This window comes from Lolium rigidum, chromosome 7 (assembly GCF_022539505.1).
Source record: "Lolium rigidum isolate FL_2022 chromosome 7, APGP_CSIRO_Lrig_0.1, whole genome shotgun sequence".
Classification (NCBI taxonomy): Eukaryota; Viridiplantae; Streptophyta; class Magnoliopsida; order Poales; family Poaceae; genus Lolium; species Lolium rigidum.
The window spans coordinates 229,373,317-229,389,678 of record NC_061514.1 but is presented as its reverse complement, the minus strand read 5'-3'; the positions used below and the strand labels follow the sequence as shown (position 1 = coordinate 229,389,678).

Genomic DNA, 16,362 nt, shown 5'->3' with positions numbered 1-16,362 from the left:
GCTGCCGCTGCCGGAGGCCTCGAAGTCGGTGTTCTTCCCCATGGCGTTGCGGCAGTGCTGGTGCGAGTGGAGGTGTGGGGGAAGGAGGAACGCGGCCGGTGGTCTTAAGCTCGGCCGCGCGCGGGATACGATGCCATTGAAGGCGGCGCAGAAGCCCAGCCGCCGCCCGCCAGTGCGCGTGCAGAACAGGCAGCCGCGCCATTGATGGCGAAGGCTGCGGCGCAAACGCGGAAGCGCTGACCGCCTGAAGCGATGCCCTCGAAGCAGACTCGCTGTCAGGCGGGCCCGGTGGGGAAGCGAGCGGACACTTTCCGCGTCCGCCGAACGTCCGCAGAAACGCAAACCTGGCGTATATTTCCGCGGACGGCCCGGTCACTTTGCGTCGCGCCGCTGGAGAGGGTGTCAGACGCATTTCCGGTCCCCGCGCTCAGCATCCGTTTGCGTCGCGCGGCTGGAGATGCCATAAGGTAGGACGAGACCGGTGGGGAGCAGTGGAAAATAATAATGAGACTGGAGAAATAGTAGCAAGCGTTGGGCCATACAAACAGGCCACGCGTATGAACATGGGCAGCAGCGCCGCTTTAACTGACAATTAGAACAGAATTGGCCCACCCATCTTAGACAGGTCGCTGCTTGATGCACCAAAGTATCCTACCAGGAAAGCACCACCCAAAGAAAAATATACACAACTACCATCACCTAAATGCTACAGAGCATCGAACCGTACCCAGAAAAGAATTCATACAGACCAAATTAACATAGAACACATGTGTTACCTCCACATTAACCTCTCTTACAAAAAAGATGTCAGTTCCCGTTTAGTATAGTAGATATTAATAAGGGTTTTAAATGGCAAAATTTTCACTAAATGGGATAATCCAAATAAAAAATGTTAAACGGGATAATTCGTGTGGAAAATGTGAAAGGTGTAAACTGGAATTCACTCTAAAACTTACATATATTTAGAAAACGAGCGTAAGTTTTGCAACTTAACCCTAGAATTCCCATTTTAGAAAAAAAAAACTTAGCAAATGTCATACTATTTCAGGAAACATTGCATGTATATAGAAACGTTGATTTCCTCAGGATTTTAAGAAAGGAATAAATGTGTTTTTCTCAAAACCTTTTTCTTGCGAGTACTTAGAGCATCTCCAGTCGCGTCCCCCAAACCGTCCCCCAAACCGCGCCGGATTGAGCGTTTGGGGGACGTGTTTCGTTCGTGCCGCGTTTGGGGGACGTCGCTCCCCAGTCGCATCCCCCAAACAAAATTTCGCAAATTTTAAACTTAACTAGATTCGATTAGATTCGTCCAAACTTACAAAGATTCGAACGAAATTTGACTAACTTTAAAACTAAACCTAATCTAGAACCACTTGCGGCGGCCGGAGGCGTCGTAGTACTCGCCGGAAGTTGTACATCTCGTCGGTGACGACCTCACGCTTGACGCGCTCGTCGACGGGCTCGTCCACGGGCTCGTCCTTCACCAAGCCGCTTGGTCCTGCCTCGCCGTCGTCGGTGAGGTCCACCAGCGGCTTGCCGGAGTCGCGGATGGACATGGCGATCGCCGCGTCCGGGTTGCCCCTCCGGGCGTCCTTGTCGTCCATGGACGCCAAGAACGCCGCCCGCAGCCCCGGGCGGTCCTCGGGGTCGTCGGCTGGCGGCGATGAGCCGCTGCTGCCGCTCGTACTCCGCCGGCCAGCGCCGCTGCGACGCTTCCTCCGGCTCCTCCTTCACCTCCGGCTTCGGGATGAGGAGGGCGCCGCCGCGCCTCCCTTGCTGCCGCCCGCTGCCGCTATCGCCACGCCTCGTGTTGACGGGCGTCGCCGGCTCCTCCTTGACCTCCCGTTTGAGAACGGTGTACGGCGCCGACCGGTACGACGAGGACGGCGTCGATCGCGCCGGCCCCGAGGAAGAAGAGTGCGAGGAGGACGAGTACGTCGTCCTCCTCGGCTGCCATTGAGGAGACGGCGGCGGCGACGACGGCATCTCCAGCCTTGGAGCGCCGTTGCGGAGGCCGCGGATGACGTTCTCGAGGGTGCGCCCCGAACGCCCCGAACGGGCGCGGCCTTCCCTGTTCCAGCTGTTGGGCCCGCCGATGAGGCCGGTGGTGCTGTGCATCTCGACGTCGTACTTGGCCTTGAAGTACGTGACCCACCGATCGTCGTTGTCCTTGGCCGCCCATGTCGGATCCGCCCGCTCCTCGGCGGTGAGTTGAGCCCGACGGGCCTTGATGGCGTCCCACCATTGCTCGCGTGCGCGGCTTCGGCGGCGGCGGAACGCCAATGCCGTTCACGGCCATCTTCCAGCCGCCGCCGCTTGGCAGCCGCATGTCCGGCGGGACCGGATACCGGGCGTGGTACGGCGCCCACGCCTCCGCCACGGTGAGGCTGCCGCGGCCGAAGCCGTTCGCCGTGGCGATCTTGCGGGAGGACGAGCTCGACATTTTTGAGCGGCGAGGAGAGGATCCGGGAAGGGGAGGCGGCGGCGACGAGAAGGATTATGATGAGCGGCGATAAGCTGGAGGGCGTCTTAAAACAGCGGCGGCAGCGGGTGGTTGCACGCAATAACTCCGGCGCGGACGGCCACGCGGCCATGCACGACGAGACGCGTCCCTGCGTCGCCTGGGAAAACAGGGACGCCATTAACGTCGCTTGACCAAAGGTAGGCGACGGGGTTTTAGCCTTCCGTGCCGCTGACGCGTCGGGCCCGCGTCGGTTGGCCTCGCGTTTCGTTGTGTCCGGCGTCCCGGAGCGTCCCCGTGGGACGGGGACGGGCTCGGGGCGCCGGACACCGTATCGGGCCGCGCCGGACAAAAATGGGCTTTGGGGGACGCGGCTGGAACGCTTTTTTTGTCCGGCGCGCCCCAAATCGCTTTGGGGGACGGTTTTGGGGACGTGACTGGAGATGCTCTTAAGACCTTGAAAATTCTCTGCTATGGAATCTGTGGCAGGGTCGCAATAAAACGAGACATGGTGAGCATCAGCATTCCATTGATGAGTTCCAGTTCACTGTTAGAAGACATGCGGAAGATTGGAAACGATTTATAAATAAGAAGAAGGAGAAGGAGTCCACCGTTGATACCAATATAAGCTGGAAACCACCGACTGAGAATTTTGTCAAAATCAATGTAGATGCTGCCTTCCGTGAGACCGACAGTAATGGAAGCTGGGGCGCCATTTGCAGGGACAGCAAAGGGGAGTGGTAATTTGCTGCTGCTGGTCCTCTTATTATGATGACTGATGCCTTTCACGCTGAAGCATCAGCTCTCTCCAATGCTATGCAGGTAGCTGAACAGCTAGGAGTTGGTCGTGTCATTTTTGAGACCGATTGTCTCAATCTGAAACATGCAATGGCTACCACGGATTATGGATTGGCGCCAATTGGTGTTATGCTCAAGGATATGAAGATTAGGCTTCTATTAAATTTTATTGATGCTAGAGTTGTGTATGCTCCTAGATCATGTAACAAGCCGGCTCATGAGTTAGCGGCTTGGAGTGTTCGGGGCGGTCTTACAGAACATGTCATCTGGACAACTGACCTCCCGACGTCTGTAACCCGTTTGGTGACCGGTGATCTAGCCGTGTCTTAATGGAATACGAGTGTTCCATGTCAAAAAAAAAAAACACCGTGCACACTTTCTATTAGGTTGTAGCCCCAAACTGTTAAATGAGATAAATTCTCAACATCCACCGGATCAGTTTCTTAAACTCAGTCTCTTGGAGATGCTCATAGGGGTAAGGTGTGCGTGCGTACGTTTATTTTTTTTTTTTTTGTGCGTACGTTTATAGGAATGAGTATATGTACATACATGTAAGTCTGCATTTGTACTGTGTTTCGCAAAAAAAAAAATTGTTTAACTTTTTATTAGTAACGTTCCCGAAATGGGATTGGACTAATAGTCCAGATTCCGGGTCTATTCATCCCCAGAATGGCATTTTCCAGTGTTGTTCTAAACTTTACTGTGGCTAAGGGAACTTCTGTTTTCCAAATAGGCTGTGCTGTTGGACGATTTTTGGATATTCCAATAGCTAACTGGAAGTGTGCTATTTAAAAGGCACCTCCATCTCGACGAAAATATGGTGGAGCACCTGGGTGCCAGGCAGCGCACCCGGTTTCATATTTTTTGAAAAATGTGATTTAAATATTTTAGAATGAAATAATTCACGTGTGTATATGCCACCTTGATACTTGCCTGTGCAAATTTTCAAGAAAAAATACGACCGTATGTGACCTACACAATAAAGAGAAAACTGAACTTTGTTATACTGTGAATAGTGTACGTGTACTGTAAACAGTATGATTTGTTATTTTTGTGTAGGTTACATACTTTCATATTTTCGGTTCAAACTTGACATGCCCATACCTGAATACATTCTCTACACACATGATTTATGCCGATCTTTTATATTTAATTTTAGTATTTTTTAGAAATTTATCGTTAAAAACGGGTTCTGGCGCACCTGCGAGCCAAAAATCTGCGTCCCTCATCTCTACGACTATAATCACCCTTGTGGCTTCTCGTGAGGAGACGAGGAAAGTGGAGAAACAGTCAATTGAAGAAGATGTTGCATGGACAATTTCTCTCTTGAAATTTATCCCAATAGACATGCCTTCAAATTCGTATGCTTTGTTTCCTAAGGTATTCAGAAAGTCATGACATTCCAATCACACTTTACCTACTGCATCTCGAGAATTCTCCATCCAAATAGCCCTTAGTTAAGATGAGACAACAGCAGTAGAGTAATATACTTTTTTTGGCAGAGTACATACTTGATTTGAATCTTGTAACTACCGTTGGTTTCATAGCAAGGAAAGCTCATGAATTAAACGTTTACAGTACAAAATACACCTGGTAAGAGCTCTCTTGTAGCTACGTCTCCACCGGACTGCTAATTCCCATCTCTCCAGAGATCGGAGGAGTCGAACTGTGAGTTGATTGAGGGTATAATCCAGGTTCACGCCATGGAACCGGAGAAACACCGCAAATTCTTCTCCAAAACTTGACTGGTCCACGTCTACACTCCAGTTAGTACTGTTCTGTAGGTTGTGTAAAAAATGGATCAAACTTCCATCAAACTCAACAGTCGTAGGCAATTGCTGCAGAGCTTCCACACATTTGTTGCCCAACCATTTCATAATCTCCAGCTCATTTTCAACAGAAAGCATTGATCCAGAGTAAATCTGATGACTGAAGGCTTTTCGACGATTTGCAGGAGTTGTCCATAGCCTTAATGCACATAACAACGCAAACGAGGGATGTCCGTTCGGGTGAATATATATAGAATCTTTTGGCCATGTACCGACAGTATATAACTCCGGATCTAGCTCAATGTAAATTTTCTCATTAGGATTCTCGTCCAAAAGAAAACCATAATACTCAAGAAGTTCCAAGTTTGTGTATGTCCCATACCCCAGAAGTACCTAAATAATGGCCATGTTTAAGAAAGCACAGAGCATGCAGGGTAATCCTTTGGATGGCAAGAACGGAAAATTTTCTTGTGCAATATTTAGAACATACCTGCTCTCCTTTCCTATACATTTTTCGAGCATACAAACAGTATGCTTTAGAATCTTCATATCCCCCATCCGTCAAACTCTCAGATGAACAACTAAACTTCACATCTTCCAACATCTCACTTTTCTCCTGACATTTCATAGTTTCTTCTGTATCTTGTTCTTCAGATGAAATGTCATCATCAGGAGCGGCATAATTGAATAAATCACCGATTGGACATAGGCAACCAGCATCATCCCATGCTACATGCAATGTCCTTGAAGATACCTTCAAGTGGACAAACGAAACCTCAGAGATCTCCACCAACAAGTAAAATCTCAAACAGCAAAAACTGCTAAAGATCCAACAAAAATCTTGAGTCAGAACAGATTCTGCACAAAAACTAAGCAAGCTGACAAAGGTAGCCGAACACATAAGAAAGACAGCTGACATAAAACAAGCTAAAAATATATTTCGAAACAACTATACCGTTGCAAAGGCCCAGAGCCACGTTTTGAACATCAAAAGCTTAGGTTTAAAATCCAATTCTTGCATTAACGGTGTTGCTTCTTCCCACTCAGATCTGATGGCAGCATGAGCCTTCTGTGCAACCCAAATAGCATCATGAACCTGATAGCCAAAACGGAAACCACTCAATGTTTTTTTTAGGATGGAGCAAATGAAAATCAAAAAGAGTATCGTTGACATATCTGCAGAGCTATACCTGGAGTGCTTCAATTTCAAAGTCGTTGAAGGTAGCCAAGATTGTGTAGTAGCTAGGCAGCTGAGACAAATAGAGGTACCAACTAGAACTCTTTCCCTTTCCCACTTCAGCCAATAAGCATACAATCAGTCTCTGCTCAAATACAAAGAGGAGAGCAGGGACACCATTTGAAGAATGTTCAGTATTAGAAGATGTAGAAAGAAACAAGAATGGTCGAGAATGAGTTGACACTTAGAAGGCAAAAACAGTAAAACTAGTATCCTAACTCAGTGAAGCTACTTGTATAAATGTGGGAGTGGTCCCCCCAAAAATCCTATCCGAGCTTACCAATGTTCAGGTGACTCGAAAGCTAATGCCACGATATAACTTGCGCACCAACATGAATAATATACGTGTAGTCCTCGATTATCCCCAAAACTTTGTAGATTCTAATTCCTCGGGTCAAGGGGCGCATCCACGACGCATAAAGCCTTCTTCACTAATCACTACTATACCTCTGTTTGAGAATATAAGACGATTTTTTTTTAACATCAAAAGATTTTATTTATCTCAGCAACATTTTACAGATAGAAGTGTGAAAGGGTTCACACTTACCATAGAGAGTACATCTCTGCAGATTGGGTAGACTATTATCCTAGCCAAAATTGTTAGGATGATCTCCTCCCGAGTGGGCCCAACGGCCCACCGGGCCCCATTGATCTGCGCCCTGATCGGGGGCACCCAACCCTCTCTGGTTGGCGGGCCTCTATCACCAACGCTATATAAAGAGGCGGGGGCCGGTAGCACGCGTTACGAGGTTCGTCGCTGTGCCGCACACCCCACCGATATCCCTACCAATTTAAGGGAGCACTGTAGTGACGGGAAGCACCACCACCATTGCCTCGCTCACACCATCGCCCTCATCACCTTGTCCAATCCGTCTGGCTCATCGAGCCAAGGAGAAGGTACGCCCTCATCTTTCTCTCTCTCTCTTTCTCTCTCAGTCAACAGCGATCTCAGTTCATAGATAAAGTACTACCCCGATTAGATCTACACCTAGACGATCCTAGCAATTCTAACAATGGTATCAGAGCAACTAGGCTTTGTAGATTCTTTTTTCGGGTAGAAAGATCAAAGACAACAGCCAAAACCCTAACCCTAGTTCATACCGTGAACAGTAAACCCTAACCTAGTTCATCCCACGAACAGTAAACCCTAATTCACATTACACATAGAATACACTTTTTCACGTAAGGATAACAAATAAAACTCATTGTGAAGGAAAGCAACACCCACATAAGCATTATTAAACCATATGACACACTTGCCATGTCCAAAATAGCATTCATAATGATCTTTGTCCAAAGGGGAAACACTTTATGTTTCTGTGTAATGAAGGAACATATAAAACATCTCTAAGCAGAATCGTGAATCCACAAGCTAACTCGAGGGAGATTTCGCCAACAGCTTCAACGTCTGCTTGAACTCCATTTGCAACTTCAATGCATCTTTCGCTTCCTTGCATAGTCCGCGTCGAATGGAATCCCTGTAAAGAATTTGCAACATGAACAGTTCCACCTGAGTTAATCCCTGTATACATAGTTTTCAAAATCTACTAGGTGGATTGACTCAGGTGCAACTGTTCATGTTGCAAATTCTTTACAGGGATTCCATTCGACGCGGACTATGCAAGGAAGCGAAAGATGCATTGAAGTTGCAAATGGAGTTCAAGCAGACGTTGAAGCTGTTAGCGAAATCTCCCTCGAGTTAGCTTGTGGATTCACGATTCTGCTTAGAGATGTTTTATATGTTCCTTCATTACACAGAAACATAATAAGTGTTTCCCGTTTGGACAAAGATCATTATGAATGTTATTTTGGACATGGCAAGTGTGTCATATGGTTTAATAATGCTTATGTGGGTGTTGCTTTCCTTCACAATGAGCTTTATTTGTTATCCCTACGTGAAAAAGTGTATTCTATGTGTAATGTGAAGGAGCATGTTTCCGCGTCGGATAAAGAACAAAAGAAAAGAAAACGAACTCGTGACTCATCATCGAAATTATGGCACTGTCACTTAGGCCATATTTCGAGGGGGGAATAGAAATACTCGTTAAAAATGAAATTCTTCCTCCATTAAAGTTCTCAGAAATAGAACAATGCATAGATTGCATTAAAGGAAAGTATGTAAAGCAAATCAAAAAGGGTGCACAATGAAGCACAGGAAGGCTAGAAATAATTCACACCGACATTTGTGGACCATTCCCGTAAAAAGTGTGGATGGCTTTGACTCGTTCATAACATTCACAGATGATTACTCCCGCTATAGTTACATCTATCTAATCAAAGAAAGATCGGAAGCGTTGGATAAATTCAAGATATTCAAAGCTAAAGTTCAAAATCAGCATGATAAAAGAATAAAGATAGTGAGATTTGTCCGTGGGGGGGAGTACTACGGTCGGCACACTCCATATGGCTAAGTGCTAGACCTTTTGCAAGGTTCTTACAGGAGATGGGCATAGTGGCCCAGTATTCAATGTCGGGGGAGCCTCAACAAAATGAAGTAGTTGAAAGACGCAACCGTACTCTTATGGATATGGTGCGCACTATGACGAGTTACTCCAACCTACCACTGGGATTGTGGATGGAGGTGTTAAAAACCGCCATTCACATTCTCAACCGAGTACCAAGCAAATCGTTGCCCAAAACACCATATGAGTTGTGGACAGGAAGAGTACCTTCTCTAAACCACTTGAGGGTGTGGGGGAGCCCAGCTGAAGCCAAAGTGTTTAATCCAAATATTTCAAAGCTAGATCCAAAAACAGTCAGCTGCCATTTCATTGGCTATCCTGAAAAGTCAAAAGGTTTTCATTTCTATTGTCCGGACAAATACACAAAGTTTGTAGAAACAAGACATGTTGTCTTCTTAGAGAACGAAATGATGAGGGGAGCATGGTACCTTGGAAAATTGATCTTGAGGAGAAGAGGGTGTATGCGCCTAATCCGATGACTCGGGAGCCATTTTTCTCACTACCTATTGTACATGCACCGATAATCCTTAAGGTTGTGGTGCAAGTACATGTTGCAACTCCACCCGTGACAACAATGAGTGAAAATTCGGAACCTGTCCGTTAGGAGCCGACTAAACCATTTGTTGAGCATGAGAGGGAGCAACAGCCACATCTAGAAGATGAGCTACAAGTTGAGGAACAGAATGTGCCAGAAAATGAGTCCCTTAGAAGGTCTAAAAGAATTTAAAAAATCAACTATTTCTACTGATTATAAAGTTTATAATACAGAAACATTTCATATGGAAGGTGATCCCACTTCATATGAAGAAGCCATGAGAAGCCCTTACTCATCGAAATGGGTGGAGGCCATGAAAGACGAGATGAAATCGATGAGTTCCAACGATGTTTGGGACTTACAAGAAATTCCTAAAGGAGCCAAAACAATAGGCTACAAATGGGTCTACAAATAAAGTATGACTCCAATGAAAATGTAGAAAAGTATAAAGCACGACTTGTGGCAGAAGGATTTACACAAAGAGAAGGGATTAGATTACAACGAGACATTTTCTCTAGTCTCATGTAAGGATTCTTTTAGAATCATAATGGCATTAGTTGCACATTTCGATTTAGAACTACATTAGATGGATGTCAAGACGACATTTCTAAACGGGGATTTAGAAGAAAGTGTCTACATGAAATAATCCAAGGGTTTTATCATGGAGGGCAAGGAAGACATGGGAAAAATGGAGGTTTGGATTAAAGAAATCCATTTATGGATTAAAGCAAGCCTTATCTAAAGTTCAATGTGACAATTAAGAGGTTTGGATTTAAAGAGAATGTTGAGAACAACTGCGTTTATGCAAAGTTAAAAAATGGGAAATATATTTTCTTAATTTGTATGTGGATGATATCTTCCTTGCCAGCAATGATGTCAGTCTACTACAAGAGACAAAGAAGTTCTTGTCCTCAAATTTTGATATGAAAGACCTTGCTAAAGCATCATATTTTTTGGGCATAAAAATTCCTGGACTATCACAAAATGCATATTTAGAAAAAGTTCTAAATAAGTATGATATGCATAAGAGTAATGCCACACCTGCGACAGTTTTGGGAAGTTTCAATGTCTCAAGAATCGATACAAAATCGATCAAATGAAAGCAGTTCCATATGCTTCGTCTATTGGAAGCCTACAGTATGCACAAGTGTGCACTCGCCTGACTTAGCTTTTATCAGCAGGGTACTCGATAGATATCAAAGAAAATCCAGGTATAGAACACTGGAAGATGGTAAAGAAAGCATTGTGTTATGTGAAAGGCACAAAGGACCTCATGCTAACATATAGAAGATCTGATTCCCTAGAAATAAGAGGGTATTCAGATGTAGATTTTGCGAGAAACAAAGATGATAGAAAATCCACATCAGGATACGTGTTCACTCTCGAAGGATGGGCTATTTCGTGGAGAAGATCTAAACAGTCAATAGTTGCATCTTCCATGATGTATGCGGAATTTATAGCATGTTATGAGGCTACGGGGTAGGCAATATGGTTAAAGAAATTTATACCCGACTTGAAAGTGGTAGATTGTATTGACAAACCACTAAAGATGTCATGCGACTACCAGCCTACACTATTCTATACTCAGAACAACAAGTCGAGTAATGCTACAAAACTAATAGAGGTAAAGTATTATGTTGTGAAACATAAAGTCTAGGATCACACTATAAGTCTCGAGCATATAAGGACAAAGGATATGCTTGCGGATCCGCTCACAAAAGGCTTAGCACCCAATGTGTTCAAGGAACACTGAGTCGGCATGGGTTTAAGGGAAAGCCTATGATTCCTAGATCATGATAGGCCCGAAAAGAAACGGAATTTATTTCAAAACAGAGAGGTATGTTGTAGTTGTCTGATTCTATCGGCAATTCAGTTGTGACGATGAAACATGCTCTACGTACTAATCAGTGATGAAACGAGTAAAGTATAAAGTATAAAGTTAAAAGTATATGTTGAGATCAAGGGGGAGAATGTTAGGATGATCTCCTCCCGAGTGGTCCCAACGGCCCACCAGGCCCCATTGATTTGCGCCCTGATTGGGGGCGGCCAACCCTCTCTAGTTGGTGGGCCCCTGTCACCAGCGCTATATAAAGAATTGCACGGCGGCAGCACACGTTACGAGGTTTGTCGCTGCGTCTAACACCCGACCGATAACCCTACCGGTCTAAGGGAGAATTGTAGTGACGGGAAGCATCGCACCATCGCCACTGCCTCGCTCACGCCGTCGCCCTCGACACCTTGTCTAATCTGTGTGGCTCATCAAGCCATGGAGAAGGTACGCCCTCATCTCTCTCTCTCGCAGTCAACAACGATCTCAGTTCATCGATAAAGTACTACCCCGATTAGATCTACGCCTAGACGATCCTAGCAATTCTAACAAAAACGTCTTATAATCTGGAAGGGAGGTCACGGAACAAATTTGCACAGTATTTTTGGTACACCAAAATGTTGCCAGAGGTTAGAGCATCTCTAGCAGAGCCCGTAAAAAGTGGAACCGAAAAACACGAGTTCGGTGCACCGAACTCGTGTTTACGGGTCGGAAAATGGCAGGCGCAGAACAGAGCCCGTAAACGAAAACTGTAAATCATCCGAACCCGTAAAAACAAGGTTTATGAAATTGATTTGCATATGATCGATCAAACCTGAACGTTAAAACACAAACAAATCATGCTAGTGCAGACATCAAATGACACAATCAAATGACACAGTTCATAGTGCAGACATTAAATGACACAATCATGCATAGTTCATAGTGCAGATCTAACCGCCGGCATCAAACAGAGGTTGGCCCGCCATCAGCACCATCAGCAGTACCTCCTGGAGTCACATCGGCAGGAGCAGTTGCCTCTTGACGAGCTGCTCTTCGCCTTGCCGTGATCTCCGCCGGGGCCTCCTTCCACCACTCCAGTTGAACCTCATTCATTTCCTTTGTGTTCATCATCATGATCTCCCTCTCTCTTCGACCAATAGTTGCTTCATTGCTTTGGCCTTCTTCACATTGATCCTCATCTCCTCCAACTTGGCTTTGCTCTTTGCTTCCTCTCGGCTGGCTTCAAGCTTTGCAAGGCTCACCTCCTTCTTCGTCTCGATGATGACACGCTTGGTCTCCAAAGTCTTGGTCGCTATCACCTCCTTCGACTTCATCATTTGATCAAACTTGTCCCTCAACAATGCAGCCTCCCCTCGAGCCTTATCCTTCCCTTCGCCTTCTTGTTCCCTCCGGCTTGTCGGCGTTCCCGCCATCCTTCTCGTCCTCGGTGTCGTCGAGCGCAACCATCGCAGCCTTCTTCGGAGCGACCTCTTCATCCCTCAATTTCCACTTGGGGAGGTGTTGGAGCACATCAAAACAATGACGCATGGAGAAGCTCTTGCCCTTGTTGCCGGCCATGTCTCTGTACCTAGCATCGGCAATGCGATCCTACATATGCAAAAGGAACCAACAAATCGTCAATATCTCACCCAAGCTAAACTACAATTAGCTTTATCAAATATGCACTCACATATTCGTCGACAGTTGCGCCGCTAGGAGGATTGGACACCACTTGGTCCATTGTCGCTCGCCCACCGGCTACACGCCGGTTTGATCGCGTCCCAACGACCTTGGAGGGATCGGTAGGTGCGATCGACGGGATGGCGAACGCGCGGCATGAGCTTATGGAACTTGTCCTCGATGCGCCGCCGCACCGCTTCCTGTTTGATCCGTGCCGGAGACAAGCATCCATCCCCACGGAGGCCCAAGCTCGGCACAAGGTGGCGTCTTCAATCTCCGTGTAGTTGTTGGCCCGCCTCTTCTTCCGATTTCCATCGGCCGTGACCTCCACCACACCGTCGTCCTCTTCCTCGTCCCCTTCTTCCCCTTGTTCCCCCTCGTCCACGTAGTCGTTCTCATTGCCGAATGGAGGGAGTGGGTTAATGTTCACCTCCCCCAACATCTCCATGTAGGTGGAATCGTTCCTAATTTGACGAGGCCTCAGTATGTACTTGCAATGGAAAAAACGGAGGAAGAACTCATGTGTACCTTGCAACGTCGTCGTCGAGCACATCCTGCGCGGCGTTCGCGGTTGCTTCCGGAGGCGGCGGCGGCGGCGTTGGCGGAGATGGGCAGGGAGGCGCGGGGCCACGGGCAGTCGTCGCCTTCACTTTGGTCCTTTTCGGACCCGAACTCTTCGGTCTCGCACGGGCTGTCGTCGGCTTCACCGCCGACCCAGCACCGGTGACCGCCGCGGCACCGGCTTGCGGGACCAGATGCGTTCCCGCGCCGCCTCTTCGCCCCAGTCGTCGACGAGACCGTCAAAGCAACAACCGCGGGGGTCACAGGGGTGGGAGCGGTGGCCGGGGTTGTTGGTGGAGCGGCGGAAGCTCCCGCGACCACGGGAGAGGGTGGCGGCGCCGGCGGGGTAGCAACGGCGGCCGACGGGGTCGATTCGAGACTCATCGAGGACAAATCGGAGGGTGGCGGCGCAGAGGAAGGTGAGGGTGCACAGATCGGCGGGGGCGGCGGCGGTTGGGAGGAGCTGAAGGTTCCCTCGCGTGCAAATTAGGGATTGTGTTCGGGCTGCGTTCGGTTCGCTCCGTCGGCCCCTACAAATACAGGCCGACGGAGCGACCCAAACGCAGCCCAAAAAAATATTTTCGGTTTTGGCCCGTTTACGATCACTGATCGGCGCCGTTTTTCGCCCCGAACCCGTAAAACGGCGGTTATTTTTCAGTTTTGGGCCTTTTACGGGCTCTGTTAGAGATGCTCTTAGAGCATTACTAGCAGAACCCTCAAACTGGTCAAACCCTCAAAACAACTATTTTTTTGAAGGCCGGGGCAGAAAATTGGCGCCGAACAGAGCCCTCAAACCCTTAAGCACTTAAAAAAAATTGAAGGCCCAGCCCTCATTTTTCATCCCAACCTGTACAAGACCAGGTTGAGGGGCAAAATACCCAGGCCCCTTCATCTGGTCCACGCGCGTCGCGGGAGGGAAATATCCCTCCAACCGCTCGAGTTCCTCCTTCCCCCCTGCGTCGCCGGCCCGATTCCGCCTCGCCTCGCATAATCCCGCCTCTCCCCGCCGCCGACCCCCGCCGCCCCGCCTCTGCCTGCCCCCGAGCCGAATCGGCCGCCGCCCCGCCCCGCCTCCGCCTGCGGTAGAGATGCCGCCGCACCGCGCCCTGCCGCGCTCGTCCACTGGCTACCACGACGTGCGGCTCCGCCCCTCTAGCCGGTGGGCCACCGAGATCACGCGCGGCGGCGAGCGGTTTTGGCTCGGGACTTTCGAGTCGGCGGAACTCGCCGCCCGCGCGTACGACGTCATGGTGTGGCGTTACGACGACGCCGCCGGGCCGCGGAACTTCTTCGACGTTGGCAACCTCGCGGCGGCGGAGTTCGTGGCACCGGTGTTCAACGTCGTTACACGCGCCGAGGAGCGCGCCGTCCACCGGGAATACATGCGGATGTCCATCCGCAACCGCGATGAGGCGGACATGGCCGCCTTTCGTGCGGCGCATCCGTAGCACGTCGAAGAGGAGCTGGAGTTCTACGCGCAACTGGTGGCGCAGCGAGCTGCGGCGGCCGCCGCTCGTCCGTCTTTATCCTTGGCGCCGCCTCCCACTATCGTAGTCGACGATAGCTCTGGCGACGACGATCCCGATTGTATCGACAAGATGGTCGCGGAGCTGGAGGCGGAGGAAGCCGCCAAGAAGGCCGCGGAGGACGACGACGATCCCGATTTGTGCGACAAGATGGTCGTGGAGCTGGTGGCGGAGGATGCCGCGGAGGAAGCCGCCAAGAAGGCCACGGAGGATGGCGACAGCTTCGATTTCTATGAGGACTTCTGGGATAAACCCTAGATTTCGACGATCCGATGAACTATCTACCTAGTGTCACTGTCAGTGTCTACTGATGAACTATCTACCTAGTGTCAGTGTCTACCGATGAACTATCTACCTAGTGTGTCAGTGTCTACCGATGAACAATCATGTTTGTTCAAGTTTAAATGTGTCTCAAATTTTGAATGTTTTGAGGATTTAAAGGCCGGGGCGCAGACCAGTGCCCTCAAACCAACCCTCAAAGGGCACTGGTCTGCGCCGGCTGTTTTGGGGTCTTCAAATTCACCAATTCTCGACCTTCAAACTGCTTTTGAGGGTTACAGGTTTGAGGGCACTGCTACTGATGCTCTTATGGCATTACCTGGATGTTAGAGAGGCCGGGACGATGGGCAGCAACGCAGGAAGCAATATTGGGGTCGTCGGCCATGACGCGGTCGCTGGTGAGCAGCGCAGCGTGGGGCACGCGCAGCACCAGCTCGCCGCGCCTGAGGTGCCGGGCCGCCGCAAAGCCCCTCCTGAGGTGGTAATTTGGAAAAGAAAAAGGTAAAATCCGTGAGCTGAGATGAGATCCGAGAATCGCAAGCGGATTGGGTGGGGTTTTGGGTTTATTACCCGCCCGCGTCGGGGAAGTCAGCGACGACGAGGGAGCGGCCGAGGCAGGAGGGGGAAGTGGTAGAGAGGTCGGGCGGGTCCGGGGAGTCGGAGACGCCCAACTCGGCCGCCCAACGGAGGAGCGCCTCCATTTGGCGGCGGCGGAGGAGCGAACCCTGCTTCGGGTCTCAGAAGTCACGACTCACTAGGGCTTTGGCTCGGAGCTTAATAATGTCGACAGAGATTTGGTGCACATGGCACCAATCATCTCTTTATTCAAAAAAAATAAAAATCATATTTATAAGTTTTAAAAAAATCTAAAAATAAATTATGATGTAGCCAGTAATATATCTCACAAATGTGCAAATTTTTAATTGAATTTTTTGTAGTTTGGGCTACACTAAAATGACAAAAATTGTCATTTTTATGTAGCTCAGAATATAAATATTTGAAATTGAGATTTTACACGTTAGTGGGATATCTCATTAATTACCTTCAAAATTTTGTTTCAGAATTTATTAAAACTTGTAAATATAAATTTTCAAATATACCAAAAGCGCTGGTGCTCAGGAGCCAAAATAACTTTCTGCTACTTAGGCTAGTCAGAAGACAACGGTAAGAGCATGCCTAGAAGACCCTAAATCGCGCAGCGCTTAAAAGTTCGCGAACAGAGACTCGACACCGCAAAACCAGAT

At 48.4% G+C, this 16,362-nt stretch overlaps 1 protein-coding gene across 1 annotated transcript; it reads right to left on the bottom strand.

Annotated features, from left to right (window-relative positions):
• Window positions 1-4,735: 4,735 nt before the first annotated feature.
• LOC124672518 (protein SET DOMAIN GROUP 40-like) lies at window positions 4,736-15,819 on the bottom strand. Its single transcript, XM_047208736.1, has 6 exons — window positions 15,689-15,819; window positions 15,438-15,591; window positions 6,219-6,350; window positions 5,984-6,124; window positions 5,519-5,782; window positions 4,736-5,421 (listed from the first exon to the last, which is right to left on the bottom strand). The coding sequence occupies exons 1-6, from the start codon at window positions 15,817-15,819 to the stop codon at window positions 4,801-4,803; spliced, it is 1,443 nt and encodes a 480-aa protein (XP_047064692.1). The 3' UTR covers window positions 4,736-4,800.
• Window positions 15,820-16,362: the final 543 nt, after the last annotated feature.